Source organism: Sus scrofa, chromosome 9, assembly GCF_000003025.6.
Source record: "Sus scrofa isolate TJ Tabasco breed Duroc chromosome 9, Sscrofa11.1, whole genome shotgun sequence".
In the NCBI taxonomy this organism is placed as follows: Eukaryota; Metazoa; Chordata; class Mammalia; order Artiodactyla; family Suidae; genus Sus; species Sus scrofa.
The window spans coordinates 51,057,666-51,074,278 of NC_010451.4; the positions used below are offsets into that span (position 1 = coordinate 51,057,666).

Consider the following 16,613-nt stretch of genomic DNA (forward strand, 5'->3'; position numbering starts at 1 on the left):
TCATGGTTCCTAGTTGGATTCGTTAACCACTGCGCCACGACGGGAACTCCCAGTTTGTGACTTCTTAAAGTTTCTCTTATTTTCTATATTTTCCTTAATATATGTGTACTTTTCCTTGTCATTATGACTGATATTACCCATGTCAGTCTGTTGTTCTGTTGGGCCTTTCTGGACTGCCAGGCCACATGGTTGCAGGGACCATGACACCCAACTGGAGGGATGCTGCTGTTTCACCCTTGGGGACAGTCATAGTCAAAGCCCTATGGCTTGAGTTAGGCCAATAACTCTTATATAACTACAATAGCTGTGAAGACAATTCCTGGTAGCTGATCTTCGATACACCTTTCTTCTCTGTCACTGTCCATGTTGGGCCAAGGTAGTTCTATATGTGGGTTCACAAACTGGTTCATCTCAACATGCTCTCACTTGTTCAACCATTTTTCTTGGGAAGATGCTCATGCTAAAGCCATTCAAGGGCCCTCCAGCCTCAACCAAGTGTGTAACAGCTCCTCTTCCAGGAAGCCCCACATTCTGTCTTTGTACATGAGTTACCTGGTTTTGTCCTTTCCTTTTAGGAATTTTCCCCCTTGAGTGCCCCTGAAATCCCCCCACAACAGTGACCTGGTCTTTAGTCAGGATTATTTTAGTCTCCCAGAGAAGGTTTTATAATGTTGGCCCTCAAACAATGAGGGTTGAGATCTTGAGCCCTTTCCTTCCAAGAAGTTCCCTTGGCCCCTGGGCAGATTTCCTCATCTGTTCCCTTTGACCAGCCATAGGGACATATATAGGCCATTAGGGGGACATCACAGGGGCAGCTTTTAAAGTCCTATGAATTCCTTCCAAAGGACCATTCAAATCTTGCTTTCCAGATCATCTATTTGGTCAAGATGACTTGCCATTTCCATCCACACAAAGAAGCAAATGGCAACTGACTGCTTGACTCACTAAAACCATTTAGAAATCTGCCAAATGAACCATACCACTACATAACAGAAACACACAGCATATTTTTGTAAAATTTAGAATGTACTTTCCATATTAAGAACATGACATAATTTTAAAAATCATATTTATAATTTAATAAAAATTGCACAAAACAATGTATAAATAATGAAATTATTATTAAGAGCTTAATTTGAGCTGAGCCTTAGACTGAGTTCCTTCTGGATATTATATCACATAACCCTTAAAATAATCTTGAGAAAGGTATTACTACCTGGATTCCATAGATGAGGAAACTGAGGCTAGCAGGCAGAGGAGCTAGGGTTTGAAATGTTTCATTTAAAGAAGAGGAAGCTGTGGTTCGTGGAGGTGAAAATAACTTGAGCTATGCCAAAAGAATTATGCTGGGTAATACATATATAGTGCTTCCTGTGTACCTGGCATTGTTCCGTGGTTTAGATATATTAACTCATTTTGCTGTCATGGCAACCTTTCTGACTTCTCAGTACAGTGCCAGTCCTACTGCAAGCAGGTGTCTCTCAGAATGGAAAGGACCCTACCTTGCCTATTAAAAAAAAAAAGAGGAAAAAGCTGTTCTTCCATCATATATCCAGAGACTTGGATTGTGTACAAGTTATTTTTTGAACCAATGTTCTATCAAATATTTTCTGAGCTGTACCCATTTTATTTGGAAGCCAATTTGGTTATTGAGGTATTCCACAGCTAAGAGATTAAACTGAGCCAGGTCCTGTGAACATTCTGAATCCCAGGGCTACTGACAATTTAAACCTGTAATCTCAGAAGCACTTTATAAAAATAGGATATTATAATTTAATTCTAAGTCTTCTTATAGTCTCTGAACAGAAAAACTAGAGTTGCTATAACCCAGCCACTTTCATTTCATCTCCTGCATCTGTTTTCACTTGCTTCTCAAAACAAACACAGCTATGGCTTTCACAACTTGGCGACACAGGCTAGGCTCCCCTGGTCTCTTCCACATTACTGTTTGGATGATGCTAGTATTAGAGTCCAACACGTATTCAAGTGTTTCCCTATCTTTGTTCTGGAGAGTATCAGTAAGTGGTTCATACTAAAAGCAGATGGATTTCCTTGTCATGTATGATACTTACTATACTCTCAGCTCTTGTAAACTGTCAACATAAGAACTGTCCACATGAGCATCATTTTTTCAAATGATTAAGACTTAAGGACCCATGTGATGCATTTTCCATTGATTTGACTTCAGAGAAGTTGTTTCTGCAGAAAAATTAACTTGATTCTTATGGCAAATATTGGGACATTTTAACTTGGTATATTTCACTCCTAGCTTCTAAGAGATTAGCATCCAGGTATAGTGTTTTAATTATTGCTTGTGTGTGGTAACCTCTACTTTCTTTCTTCTCTTTCATATCTGTTTACTTCCATATGTTTTATTTTTCATTTTTTTAGGTTTTATTGAAGTATAGTTAGTTAATTTACAATTTTGTGATAATTTCTGCTGTACAGTAAAGTGATTCAGTCAACAGTAAGTTATATTTATAACTTACCTCAAACCCTTTGCCAGAAGATATGGTATAAAGATGAAACTATTTGAGATTTGTATTTTCTCAGCTCCTTATGAAACAGTACAATTGATTTTGGGGATCTTTAGGATTCTTGAGTTCCCTTTTGTCTTACAGCATCCTTATCTTTTTTAAATGAATTTTATTATATTTATACTTGTACAACCATCATCACTAACTAATTTTAGAACATTACTATCCCAAACCCCCAGTCCCCCACCCCCACCCCCGGCCACCTGTCGCCTTTGGTACCCATAAGTTTTTCAAAGTCTGTGAGTCTGTTCTTTTCTGAAAATAAGTTGATTAGCATCCTTATCTTTTCCGAGTAGATTCTTTGATGGGAGATACAGCTGCAATGGTAAGTTTCTATCCAGATATCCCAGAAGCTGAGCCAGTTACCTGTGGAGAATTTGTCTTCCTCATGGATCGCTCAGGAAGCATGCAGGGCCCCATGAGCAAACAGGATAAATCTCAGTCGCGCATAGATGCAGCCAAGGTAAAACTAGTTTCTTTTTTTTTCTGGTCACTTGCTCAAGTGGGAATGAATCTCGGTGATTAAATCAGGGTCCATTTGGAGCTACGGGTCTGTTTCCCATCTAAGCTAGCTAACATGGCCACTCTGAGGCGAGCCTTGGAATATAAGGGCCTGGGAGGCATGAAGAGGGCAGAAGCCATTTTCAGGGGTCTCTGTGACTGAGGATCCCCTTTCACGTCTCTTCACACTTTCTTTCTTCAGGAAACACTAACTTTGCTTCTGAAGAGTTTGCCGATTGGCTGTTATTTCAATGTCTATGGATTTGGATCATCTTATGAAGCTTTCTTTCCGTAAGTTTCTAGAAAGGCTATAGAGAATCCACAAAACTACTTTAAAGAAAGGACTAGATTGTTTAAGGGGTTATTGCAGAATTGATTCAGCATTGGATATTTCAGAGAAGGTGGTTTACTTTAGCTCACAGTTCAGGGACTCACTACTGGGCGATGTCTGGTAGCCATCATTTCACTAGAGTTTTGTTTTTTTTTTTCCCCTTAGGAATAGTGTGCAGTACACTCAGCAAACCATGGAGGAGGCCCTGAGGAGAGTTAAGCTTATGCGGGCTGACCTAGGGGGTACGGAAATCTTGATACCCCTCCAGTTCATTTACAGAGGACCTTCCATCCCAGGTCACCCCCTTCAGGTAAGAAATGGAACAGAGCCAACAGGGGAGGCAGGGAGAATGAAATCTCTGTTCAAGAATCCAAAGGTTCTAGGCAGCTCCCACTGTGCCACAGCAGGTTAAGGATCTGGAATTGTCTCTGCAGCAGCTTGGGTTGAAGCTGAGGTGCGTGTTCTATCCCCAGCCTGGCATAGTGAGTAAAGGATCCAGCATTGCCACAGCTGTCATGTAGATCAAACTGTGGCTCAGATTAGATCCCTGGCCCAGGAACTTCCATATGTCATGGGTGCGACCAAGAAAAAAAAATCCACAGGTTCTTGTTAGTTATCTATTCATATGTAGTAGAGTGTATCTGTTAATTCCAAACTCCTAATTTATCCCTTCCCCCAACCATTTTGGTAACCATAAGTTTGATTTTCAGATCTGTGCGTTTGTTTCTATTTTTTTTTTTTTTTTTTTTGTCTTTTTGCCATTTCTTGGGCCGCTCCTGCGGCATGTGGATGTTCCCAGGCTAGGCGTCCAATCGGAGCTGTAGCCGCCAGCCTATGATAGAGCCACAGCAACAGCAACATGGGATCCGAGCCGTGTCTGCAACCTACACCACAGTTCATGGCAACACTGGATCCTTAACCCACTGAGCAAGGGCAGGGATCGAACCCGCAACCTCATGGTTCCTAGTCGGATTCGTTAACCACTGCGCCATGACAGGAACTCCCTTGTTTCTGTTTTGTAAGTAAGTTCATTTGTATCATTTCTAAATTAGATTATAGTACAGGGAACTCTACTCAATATTCTGTAATAATCTATACAGGGAAAGAATATATAAAATGATTCACTTTGCTGTACCCCTGAAACAAACACAACATTGTAAATCAGGTATACTCCAATAAAATTTAACACCCCCCCCAAAAAAAAAATCCACACATTACTAAAGAAGAAAGGAGAGGGGGAAAAAATTAGAAGCTTGAGATTAACAGATATACACTACTATAGATAAAACAGATAAACAAGGTCCTACTGTATAGCCCAGGGTTCTATATTCAATACCTTGTAGTAACCTATTATGGAAAATAATCTGAAAAAGAATGTATATATATAAAAGTATATATTATATATATATGTGTACATATATATAATATATATACATAAATATATCACTTTGCTGTATACCAGAAACTAGCACAACATTGCAAATCAACTGAACTTCAACTAAAAATTTTTTTAAAAAATCCATAGCTATGATCCTCATTGTAGGATTGTTGAACTATGGTATATAATTTAGCCTTATATAATAAAGAGACTAAGACAAGAGGCGTTTACTAGAAGTCCTCTTCCTTCACTCCACCTATGGACTGCGGACGATGGAAGCTCTTTGTGGAGTGCCCCAGAAGCCTTGGATGCAGTGAGAAGGGAAAATGCTAAATATTCCCCAGGTTCTGAATAGACCGTGTGAGAGCATGGTGCCCATGACAGTGGAACATTAGAAATCTCATGCCTGGAGTTCCTGTCTTGGCTGAGTGGTTAACGAATCCGACTAAGAACCATGAGGTTGAGGGTTCGATCCCTGGCCTTGCTCAGTGGGTTAAGGATCCACTGTTGCCGTGAACTGTGGTGTAGGTTGCAGACACGGCTCGGATCCCACGTTGCTGTGGCTGTGGCGTAGGCCGGTGGCTACAGCTCTGATTCTACCCCTAGCCTGGGAATCTCCATATGCCAAGGGAGCAGCCCTAGAAAAGGCAAAAAGACAAAAAGACAAAAAAAAAAAAAAAAAAAAAAAAAAATCTCATGCCTGTCTGAAGAGTCTCTGGAACAAAATTGTTAGGTTTTCAAGGGTAACTGCTGGTATCTTTAAATAAACTCCATCGAGACTTGATGAATGTCTTCTTTCTACAGCTTTTTGTCTTCACAGATGGAGAAGTTACTGACACATTTAGTGTAATTAGAGAAGTTAGGAGCAACCGTGAAAGACACAGGTATGAAGAGAATGTGATTTCTGGGTGACAGGACCCAAGTAATGTCACATGTAACCCTGTACCACCTGATACCAGTGTTGACAATCATTTCAGAGGACAGAACAATTCAAGAATTTTAGTTTTACCAGCTGACAATATTTTTTTATATACTTCCCCTTCTCTACTAATAGAAAAAAGTAATTTTATAAATAACATCAACAGCACATCAAAATCATTTTCCTTTGTTCTTTCTCAATCATAAAGGGAACAAAAATTCAACAGTAAGATTTTTTTTTTACTATAAGCATTTTTTTCAAAGTAATGTATACAGAAAACTACACAACTGTAAGTAGACAACTGGATGAATTATCAGAGTAATCAACACTCAAGTCAGGACCTAGAAAGTTTCCAGTACCTCTCCTTTTATACCCTTTTCCATCACATCCTGTTTTTCATCACCCACTTTTTCTTCTCCAAAGGAAACAGCTTTCCTGACTTAGAGCACCATGGGTGATTTTTGCTTATTTTTGAATAGAAACAATGAGTTATACAGTATGGTTTTTGTTTCTGTCTATTTTGCTTCTTTTCCTCAGCAGTTTGTTGAGATTAGTACACATTTTATATTGGAGCCATGATTTTTATTGGTATATAGTATTCCATGAAATGATTATATTATAATTTACTTACTGATTCTGCTACTGATGGACTTTGGTTTGGTTGCTAAAAACAATACTTCTTGGAGTTCCTGTCATAGTCATGGCTCACTGGCTAATGGCCCCAACTAGTATCCATAAGGATGTGGGTTCCATCCCTGGCCTTGCTTGGTGGGTTAAGGATCTGGTGTTGCTGTGAGCTATGGTGTAGGTCACAGATGCGGCTCAGATCCTGCATTGCTGTGGCTGTGGTGGGGGCTGGCAGCTGCAGCTCTGATTCAGCCTCTAGCCTGGGAACCTCCATATTGCCACTGGTGTGACCCCAAAAAAACAAACAAACAAAAAATACTTCTATGGAGTATTCTTGGATTCTTGTACATGCATTTTTTTGGACATACACATGTATATACATATACATGAATGTATAAATATTTATATAAATGTATATTCACATACACACACACATATACACAGTGCATGGTTGTGTGATTTCTTGGGAATGCCTAAATCATTTCCAAGTTATTGTACTGATTTAATACACACCAGGATTACCTATCAAAAATTTGGCACAGTTTGTCTTTTAATTTTAACTAATTTTGTGGGTCTGCAGTAGTGTCTCATTATGGCTTAAACCATTTCCTGGTGACTACTCAAGTTGAGTGCCTTTTGATATTTATTGACCACTTGATGTCCTTTGGTGATCTTCAAGTCCCTTTCTTACTTTTTTTTTTACCTATTAGATTTTTTTTTTTACTGAGCTATTCTGTTGTCTGGATACAAGTCCTTTGTTGATATATTCTAGAAATACCATTTTCTGTTTGGTAGCCTTCCTTTTAACCCTCAAGATGGTTTCTTTTGATTAATAGCTGTTCTTAATTTTAGTATAGTTTACTTTTTAAAATATTTTCATGTATGCTAGTATATGTGTTCTGTTAAAAAGGCTTTTCCTACCAAAAGTCATGAAGCTATTTTCCTATGTAATTTTCTGTAAGTTTTGTTATATTGTATTTTACAGTTAGATTTACAGTTTACTTGGAATTTATTTTTGTGAATTATGTGAGGTAGGAGTCAAAAAAAAATTTTTTTTTGGCTTCCCCATGGCATATGGAGCTTCTGGGCCAGGGATCACATCAGAGCCACAGCTGCAAACTAAGCCACAGCTGCAAACTAAGCCACAGCTGCAACAACACTGGATCCTTAACCCATTGTGCTGGGCCAGGGATCGAATCTGCGTTCCAGTGCTCCCAAGATGCTGCTGATCCCATTGCACCACAGCAGGAGCTCCAGATTTTTTTTTCTAATGTGGATATCATATTGGCCTTGTACATCTTGTACATTTTATTATAAATTTGGTTCTTCACTGATGTGCAGTGCCATTTTTGTCACAAATAAGCATCTATACATGTGGGGATTGTTTGTGGATCCTTTGTTCCATTCCATTGGTTTCTTTATCTAGACATGTGCCAGTGATACACCATATAAATTAATGTTACTTTCTGGTAAATCCTGATTTCAATTTTGTTCTTTTTCAAGGCTATCTTAGGCATTTTTGACTTTTTGTAGTTTATAATCAGCTTATCAGTTTTTACCAAAAAAAGGAAATCTGTTAGGATATTGATTAGAATTGTATTGTCTTTAGAGATTGGTTTTGGGAAAATTTAGTATTTGTACAATTTAGTATATTAAACACTCCAATATAATTACATGATATGTCCTTTATTTTATTTAGGTCTTTCTTCATTTTTCTAAATGTGTTTTCTAATATTTTATTTAAAAAAATTAATCCAAACCAATAGAGAAATTGCAAGAATAAAACAATAGACACTTATACCCTTTTATCCAGGTCCACCAGTTATCAACATTTTACCATATTTACTTCATATTTTTTTGTCTGAAATATTCGAGAACAAGCCACAGATATCAAAACCCCTCATATACAAACAATTATGCATTCAACTTTTTAGAACTAGGACATTAATATAAACAACCACAATAAAACTACTAAATTCAGGATATTTAATTTTGACATAATACCATTATCTAAATTCAGGCCATATTTGCCAAATTTTCTAATAATGTCCTTTATAGATTTTTGTTTGCTTTTATTCCGGGGGCAAATCTAAGAACAAGTATTTTATTTAGTTATTATGTCTTTTTAGTCTTTTTTATTGCGGGGTAGTTTCTCAGCTTTTAATCATCTTTTGTTTTTATTTATTTATTTTTTACTTTTAGGACTGCACCTGAGGCATATGGAAGTTCTCAGCCTCGGGGTTGAATCAGAGCTGCAGCTGGAGCCTGCACAACAGCCACAGTAATGCCAGATCCAAGCTACATCTGCGACCTATGCCAAAGCTTGTGGTAACACCGGATCCTTAATCCACTGAGTGTGCCAGGGATCGACCTGCATCCTCATGGATACTAGCTGGGTTCTTAACCTACTGAGCCACAATGGAAACTCCCATTATCTTTTGTGACATTGACATTTTAAAAGAGTACTCACTAGTTATTTCAATTTATCTTTGACTATTTAAATTCAAGTTTAGATTAATATTAAATATTTTTGGAAGAAATATTTCAAAAGCAACAATGGACCTGGTACAAATTTGACCACTTAGTTAAAAGTGGTGTCTGGTGGATAACTTTGAAACTTTGTAAATACCTTTTTCTCAGAAAATGTTTACTCAGTAGTTTTAGCATTTACAGATGATTATTGCTCAAATATTATTACTGTCAGTGGTTACAGAATGTTTGGAGAAATCAACTGAACCCTCTAAGCCTCAGTTTCTTCAGTCATAAATGGACATAATACTAGTACTTACAGGTTTATTTTAATGGTTAAAAGACTATACCTACATAAAGTGTTAGGGACTGTGCTTGACAAAAAATAAGTGCTATATAAATTTTTGCCATTATTGTAATTATTATCTTTCTTGTTATCATCCACTTGAAGCATTTAAGTTCTAGACATAGTTAACCATCAAGAAATAGCGCTTGGAGTTCCCGTCGTAGCGCAGTGAAAACGAATCTGACTAGGAATCATGAGGTTTCAGGTTTGATCCCTGGCCTTACTCAGTGGGTTAAGGATCTGGCATTGCTGTGAGCTGTGGTGTAGATTGCAGATGTGGCTCGGATCTGGCATTGCTGTGGATCTGGCATAGGCCAGCGGCTATAGCTCTGATTAGACCCCTAGCCTGGGAATCTCCATTTGTCGCGGGTGTGGCCCTAAAAAGACAAAAAAAAAAAAAAAAAAAAAAAGAAAGAAAAAAGAAATAGTATTTATCTTTCGTTTTATACTCAAAACACTTAAACATATACATAAAAGCCCTTTAATTTATTTTATTTTTTTGGCCACACCTGTGACGTGCAGAAGTTTCCAGGCAGGGATCAAACCCACGCCACAGCAGCAACCCAAGTCACTGTAGTGACAACGGTGGATCTTTAACCTGCTGTGTCACAAGGAAACTCCCATAAAAGCCCTTTATAAGCCATAAAGAACATAGGCTACAATTCAGACATCATGTTGGAAATTTGATGATAATCAAGATGCTGGCAGGCTTTGGTTTCTTGGGGACATTAACAAGGTTAGGTTACTATAATTAGAAGTCAGGCTCTTAGCCCTACTAGTTTAGAACATTAATCCTGATGCTGATGTCACTAGGCTCAGGGATGATGACTCACACTAACCCAGTTGAAAGGAGACTGATGTGTAAGCCAAAATTACAGAGTGTTAATTTACAATGAAAACTATTTTTGTCATGCCTTTTAAAAAATGCTTGTATTCGTATTATCAACATATTCTTTGCTTAAGACAGTTCTATGTGAGAATCCAAATTGTGATTAAGAAGCTATTTGGTGCACATGGACTAGGGCAGGGGGAGAACCTTCTGATTAGAGGAGTAGGAAGCACTCTTTTCCACCGTCTTAAGTCTAGCCTTGCAAGGGCAGATGTGGTTCCAGCACAATGTTAGTCAAGCACTGCTGTTTTTTCCTAATTCTTCTGCTTTCTGATTAACTCATTCTTTGGATTGATTATTAAAATAATTGGTGGGGAGATAGTCCTCTTATTTTTTTTCTGCTTCTAGAATCAGTACAATATATAATGGTTAATGCTATTATAATACTAGCATTATTATATGGCATCTTGCCATCAGACTAGTGATCAAATGCCACTTCTGCCATTTAGTCAGTGTGTGGTCTTAGACATATTTCTTAAATTCTTTTGGGCCTCTCAGTTCCTTATCTCCAAAATGAAGCATCACCCTACTTCTTAGGAACCTTGGGATGGTTTAACTACATTATTAATTTAAGGCATTTGGCCTCCTGATATGTAGAATGTGCTTGATAAATGGTAACTGCTACACTTTTGGTCAAGGAAGAAGACTTGCTTTATGTATTTTTGACTATTATGTATTAATATTTATTGTCTGTCTCTAACGTCTTTTTATAATTACAGATGTTTTTCATTTGGTATTGGAGAAGGAGCTTCCACTAGCCTAATAAAAGGCATTGCCCGGGTTTCACGGGGTACTTCAGAATTTATCATAGGCAAGGAGAGGATGCAGGCCAAGGTGAGGGGCAGGCCTTGTGGTTCGAGGTGACAATCCAGGGAGAGTGTGGAGTGGGGTGGGGGCACTACTGCAAGGGCAGAGGCAACAACTTGCCACCAGGATTCTTTTTCTTACATCCCCAAGGCCTTGGGCTGTGTACTTAGTTGAAGCTACTTTTAGCCTTATGAAAAAGGAGTCCAGTATAGTTTCTGAGGAAATGACATCTGGTTCTAGAAGTTGGAAGCCTAGAGACAAGATGCTGGAAGTTAGGGCTTTGCGTTTAAGACCAGAAGCAGAGAAACTAAGAATTTTGAGTGTCATGATTGAGATTCTAGGTGTGTACTTCAGGACCTCCTTTGGTACTATATCCTATCCTCCATGCAAATGCTACAAAAAAAAGAAGGGAGAACTGTATTATGTCTAATAGGTTGGAAGAGATGGAAGACTGATATTCCATTCGATTAATATGCACAAGGGAAGGCATCTTCCACCTCTAGTTCTACTTCCAAATTCCTCTTTCCCAGATCCCTTATCTAATCCCCACTTCTCCAGGGTCTCCTTTCTAAGACATTTCCTTCCTTCCTTTAAAATTATATTATTAAATCTCTCAGCTTTGGTTTCCTCATCGGTAAAGCAAGAGTAATAATGCCTGTCTCCTGGAATAGTGTTAAGGAATAGGCATCACATGCCTTGTGTTGCATAGCACTTTTTACATGATATTCTGTTAGTATTATTGTTGCCTTTCTTTTTTGTGATTATTCTGTTCTCTTCCTCCACCAGGCTCTTAGAGCCCTGAAACGTTCTCTACAACCTGTGGTAGAGGATGTTTCTTTGAGCTGTGATTTGCCTCAAGGCCTCTCTGCTAAAATGCTTTCCCCAGAACAGACTGTCATCTTCAGGGGTCAGAGATTAATCGTCTATGCGCAATTGACTGGGACAATGCCGGTGAGTTCCCATCCTTGTTTGTTCCTCTAGTTAGAGTAGCTATTGCCCTAAACTCTGCTCTAGACAATTGCATTAAAGCTGACAGAGCCTCATCAAAAGATTATACTTGCCAGGTGGGGCCAGCCTGCCCCCTTCTCCATCATTTCAGGTCTCTGATTTCCTGGGCTGCCTGGTTCTTAGTCAAAAAGTTTAATGTGTTGAGTTGAGGAGCTGCCCCAATTCCACCCTTTCTTTGGATGATCTCATCCTTCTATCATTTCTACCCTTCTCTAATTTGTAGTCCGCAGAGGCAACAGGAGAAGTTTGCCTCAAGTACACACTACAAGGCAAGAGTTTTGAGAATAAGGTGACATTTTCTCTACAACCCAAGCATGATGACAAGTGAGAATTCAGTTTTACTTTGCTGTTTTCTTTCTTTCTTTTTTGGTCTCTGCCATCCACTGGGGTTGGTTTCCTTCTCTTAACATTGGGCTTAATTGAGTCTCTACAGTTGCTTCTCCTTTCCAACCCATTTAAGTTTTATCCTTCCCCTTATATGGCTTTTCCCTCCCTTCCATCCCTAATTTTGATGGCCCCGAATATCTGACCCATGTGCTTATCCCTAAATCATAGGAAACTTTTTCTTTCAGCTTCACCATTCACCGACTTGCTGCCAAGTCTTTTCTCCAGACCAAGGACATGGGCTTCAGGGAGACTTCAGCAGGTGATAAAAAAGAGGTGTTGGAAGTCAGCATTGAAAGTGGAGTCATAAGTTCCCACACAGCTTACATTGCCATCAACAAAGATCTGAACAAGCCAGTTCAGGGGCCGCTGGCTCGTCGTGACATTCCAACGCCATTTCTGTTGAGCACTACTGCAATGACACCATGGAAACGAGCATGTAGTGAGTTTTACCCCATTCAAACTGATATAAAATAAGAAACCTTGGATATCTGAGCACAAAAGAAAAAATTTGTGAGAGTTCCTAAACCCTTCCATGTCTAGGTATTCTGACTAGTGTTTAACTTTTCTTTCCTAAGGAACATGAATATATTCCATTGGAAAGAAGATTTTTAAAAATCCAAGGGAAAAATAAGGAAAATTAAAACAGAAACAAACACGGAGAAGTCACACTGTTTAAATTTGAAACTGATTTATCCTATTGATAATTCAGTGGTTAATGATTAATGAACTACTTGGTAGTATTAGGGAATGGATGCTGATTGTTAGAGCTGTCTAAGGCATAAGCCAAGCAAGCTTGTTATAGACGTTAGGGGCTTCAGGGTTAGAATCAAATGGAGAAATTTCATGGGCAGGATTCTGCAGCTGGAGGGACATATAAGATGCTAGATCTGGAGGCAGGCTTCAAGGTCAGCCTAGATTTTTGTTTGGACCACTGAGTGGATGATGGTACCATTTATTTAAATTAAGTAACAAAATAACTGGGGCAAGTTTGAAGGTGAAATGCTGAATTGTTTTCAAGCATTTTGAACTTGAGATCTCTATAGAATATCCACATAAAGATATCCTGTGGAAAGGGAGTTAGATGGATTTGATGTTCAGAAAAGAGATCAAGGATGGAGATGCAGATTTGGCAATATTTAGCATCTAGGTAATAAGTCAAGTCATGAGGATGTATGTTATTCAAAGGGCAGGTATTATGTGAGACAAGAAGGGAGATGAAATGAAAACACTGAGGAATACCCAGTATCCAGAGATGGATAGCAGAGGATGTTCCAAGTGAGAATAAAAGTAAATGTAGTGGGAAGAAAATAAATGAATGCATATTCAAAACAAAAGGAAACTGTGATGTTCATATAGAATTATCATAGTATTAGATATCACAGAGAAGTCAAAGTAAAAACTGAAGAGACGCTATTGGGTTAATATCAAAGAAGCTCTTACTAATCTAATTAAAAGCAATTGTATTGACTTAGATCAGGGTAGAATCCATATTACAAAGTGCTGAAAAGAAAATGAGAGAAGAGTGTTCAAAATGGCAGCATAGGAAGAGCCTGAGCTCACCTTCTTCCACACAACAAATCTGCAACTGCATATGGAGTAATTCCCTCAGAAACAGACCTGAAAACTAGACGAATAAAGTCTTCACAACAAAGGATGACAGGACAACATCAAGACAGGTAGGAAAGGCAGAGATTTAGGCTTGCCAAGGAAAAACCCACATTGAGCCATGGCAGTCCATATCAAAGAGGGATCATAAAGGTAAAGATCATCTCCCCGAAGAGCAAGGAACTTGAGCTGCACCTCAGGCATCAGAAACCTTACATCCTCCAAAAGAGAGGTAAGCCTCTGCCTTTGAAAACCAATGATGAATATGTCCAGAAAAGCTATAGAGCTGAAAGGAATGGAAAATATACTCTTAAAGGGCTCGTGTAAAAACTTAACTTGATCTAAAAAACAACACAAAAACACCAGACTGAAAAACTCACATACTGTAGGTGAAGGGGACCCACTCATTAACCTTGAAGTGTCTGCCGGAGAAGGAGTAATTGGTAGGGTTGCTCCTCCAGGACTGAGACACTGTCAAGAGCAATTTTCTGATCTCAGTCTTCCCTGATAATGACAGTGCTGTCTGGCACAATTTTGGAATTCTCCCTCTATCCTGTGAGCACCAGTGGCATGCTCCACTGAGATCCCTGCCCATCTGTGACTTGGTCAATCCTCACAGCTGGCCAATGATAGCCCTGCCCACCAGCACACTTTAGCAGCTGCAGCCCAGCTTTGCAGCTGCTCCAGGAGCCAGCCCCACCCATTAGCACACTGCAGTAGCTCTGACCCTACCACAATAGGGTGACACACACAACCCACTTAGTGGACACCCTTTGAGCACCTGGCTGTGGTGGCCAGGTGGGATTGCATTTATGAGCCCCATAGAATATTTCCTAAATAAGGTCATTTGTTCAAGACCTAATGCATAGAAAAAAACATGAATAATTAGGAAAAATGAGACAGAGTAATATGTTCCAATCTAAAGAACAAGACAAAACCTTAGAAAAAGAACTAAATGAGGTGGATATAAGCAATCTACTTGATAAAGAGCTCAAGTAACGGAAAAAAAGATGCTCACTGAACTTGGGGGGGTGCGTGGAAGAACACAGAACTTCAACAAAGAGATAGAAAATATAAGAAAGTATAAAACAAAAGTTATAACTGAACTGAAAAATACCCTAGAGGAGTTCACTAAGGAGGAACTCAAAGAGGAGCTTATCAAGACTGGGTGAATCAGGGAGGTGGAAGACAAAACAATGAAACTTACACAGAGCAGCAAAATGAAAAAAAAAAAAGTGAAAATACCTCAAGGGAACTTTGGGACAATATCAAGCAGGATAGCATTTGCATTATAGTGGTCTCAGAAGTAGAAGAGAAGGGAATGGGCCAGGACTATGATTTGGATAAATAGTGACTGAAAACATCCTTCTTAAACTTTCTCAAGTGCACATGGAACATTCTCTGGGATAGATCACGTGTTAAGTCACAAACAAGTCTCAGTAAATTCAAGAAGATTGAAATGATATCAAGCATCTTTTCCAACCAAAATAATGTGAAATGAAACTAGAAACCAGTTACAAGAAAAAAAGGGATAAAACCTCCAAATTTAACAACATGCCACTAAGCCACCAGTGGGTCACTGAAGAAATCAAAGGAGAAATAAAAAATACCTAGAGACATATGAAAACAAATACATATTTTTATGTACTGAAAAATCTAAAATCTATAGGATACAGCAAAAACGGTTCTAAGAGGGAAATTCATAGCAATACATACTCACTTCAAGAAACAAGAAAAATTCCAATAAATAATTAATCTTATGCCTAAAAGAACTAGAAAAAAAGAGCAAAGGAAGCCCAAATTTAGTAGAAAGAAGGAAATAATAAAGATCAGAGCAGAAATAAATGAAATAGAGACTAAAAAATAAAACAATAGAAATGATCACTGAAACTAATAAGAGGATGTTTTTTGCAAAGAACAAAATTGACAAACCTTTAGCTAGACTAACCTAGAAGGAAAGAGAGAGGACTCAAATAAATATAATCAGAGAACCACAGAAATACAAAGACTCATAAGAAACCACTCTCACAGTTATACTCTAATGTACTGGGCAACCTAGAAGACATGGATAAATTCTTAGAAATATACAAACTTTCCAAAACTGAATAATGAAGAAAATATAAAACCTGAATAGACCGATTACTAGTAAGGAGTAATGAAAAAATCTCCCAACAAACAAAAGCCCTGGACCAGATGGCTTCAGTGACAATTTCTACAAAACATTCAAGATTTAACACCTATCTTTCTCAGACTCTTCCAAAATTTAAAGAGAATGGAAACCTTCCAAACACATTTTCCAAAAATCAGACATAATGGTTACTAGAGGGGAAGGGGCATGGGAGTTGGGTGAAATGGGTTGGGTCAACTGTATGGTAATGAATGGTAAGTTGACTAGTGGTGGTGATCACTTTGGAGTGTCCACAGATGATAAACAATAATGCTGTATACCTAAAACATATATAGTAATTTTAAAAAGAATAAATAGAAGGTGGGGCATGAGGGGCAGTTTGTATAGACACTTTTTATAAATGTTACACTATAAAAGGGAAGGAACAGAGAGTGGTATCTATGGCGGACATTGTAAAGTTGAGGTGGGTTTTTCTGTGTTATATTTCTTTAATATTTCAGAACAGGAGCGATTTGAGCATGTTGTAACTGTAACAGAAAGGTGCACATAGAGAAGGCTGACAATATTGGGGAAGAAAAAGGTAGCTTATTGAGAAAGGTGTTTGAGGAAATGAGAGAGGATGAAACCTAGGGAAGCACTGGAGGGATTACCCTTTAACAGGACAAGTATTAGGACATTCTC

At 38.4% G+C, this 16,613-nt stretch overlaps 1 protein-coding gene across 13 annotated transcripts in view; it reads left to right on the plus strand.

Moving 5' to 3' along the window:
• The window catches only part of VWA5A (von Willebrand factor A domain containing 5A), a 47,937-nt gene that overhangs the window by 5,553 nt on the left and 25,771 nt on the right, over positions 1-16,613 (plus strand). For all 13 annotated transcript variants that reach the window (XM_021063046.1, XM_021063047.1, XM_021063053.1 and 10 more), the window contains 8 exons: positions 2,834-3,000; positions 3,241-3,329; positions 3,535-3,679; positions 5,552-5,631; positions 10,717-10,831; positions 11,591-11,755; positions 12,036-12,136; positions 12,385-12,638. In XM_021063046.1, the coding sequence (XP_020918705.1) occupies positions 2,834-3,000; positions 3,241-3,329; positions 3,535-3,679; positions 5,552-5,631; positions 10,717-10,831; positions 11,591-11,755; positions 12,036-12,136; positions 12,385-12,638 (1,116 nt within the window). The remainder of the gene's footprint in view (positions 1-2,833; positions 3,001-3,240; positions 3,330-3,534; positions 3,680-5,551; positions 5,632-10,716; positions 10,832-11,590; positions 11,756-12,035; positions 12,137-12,384; positions 12,639-16,613) is intronic.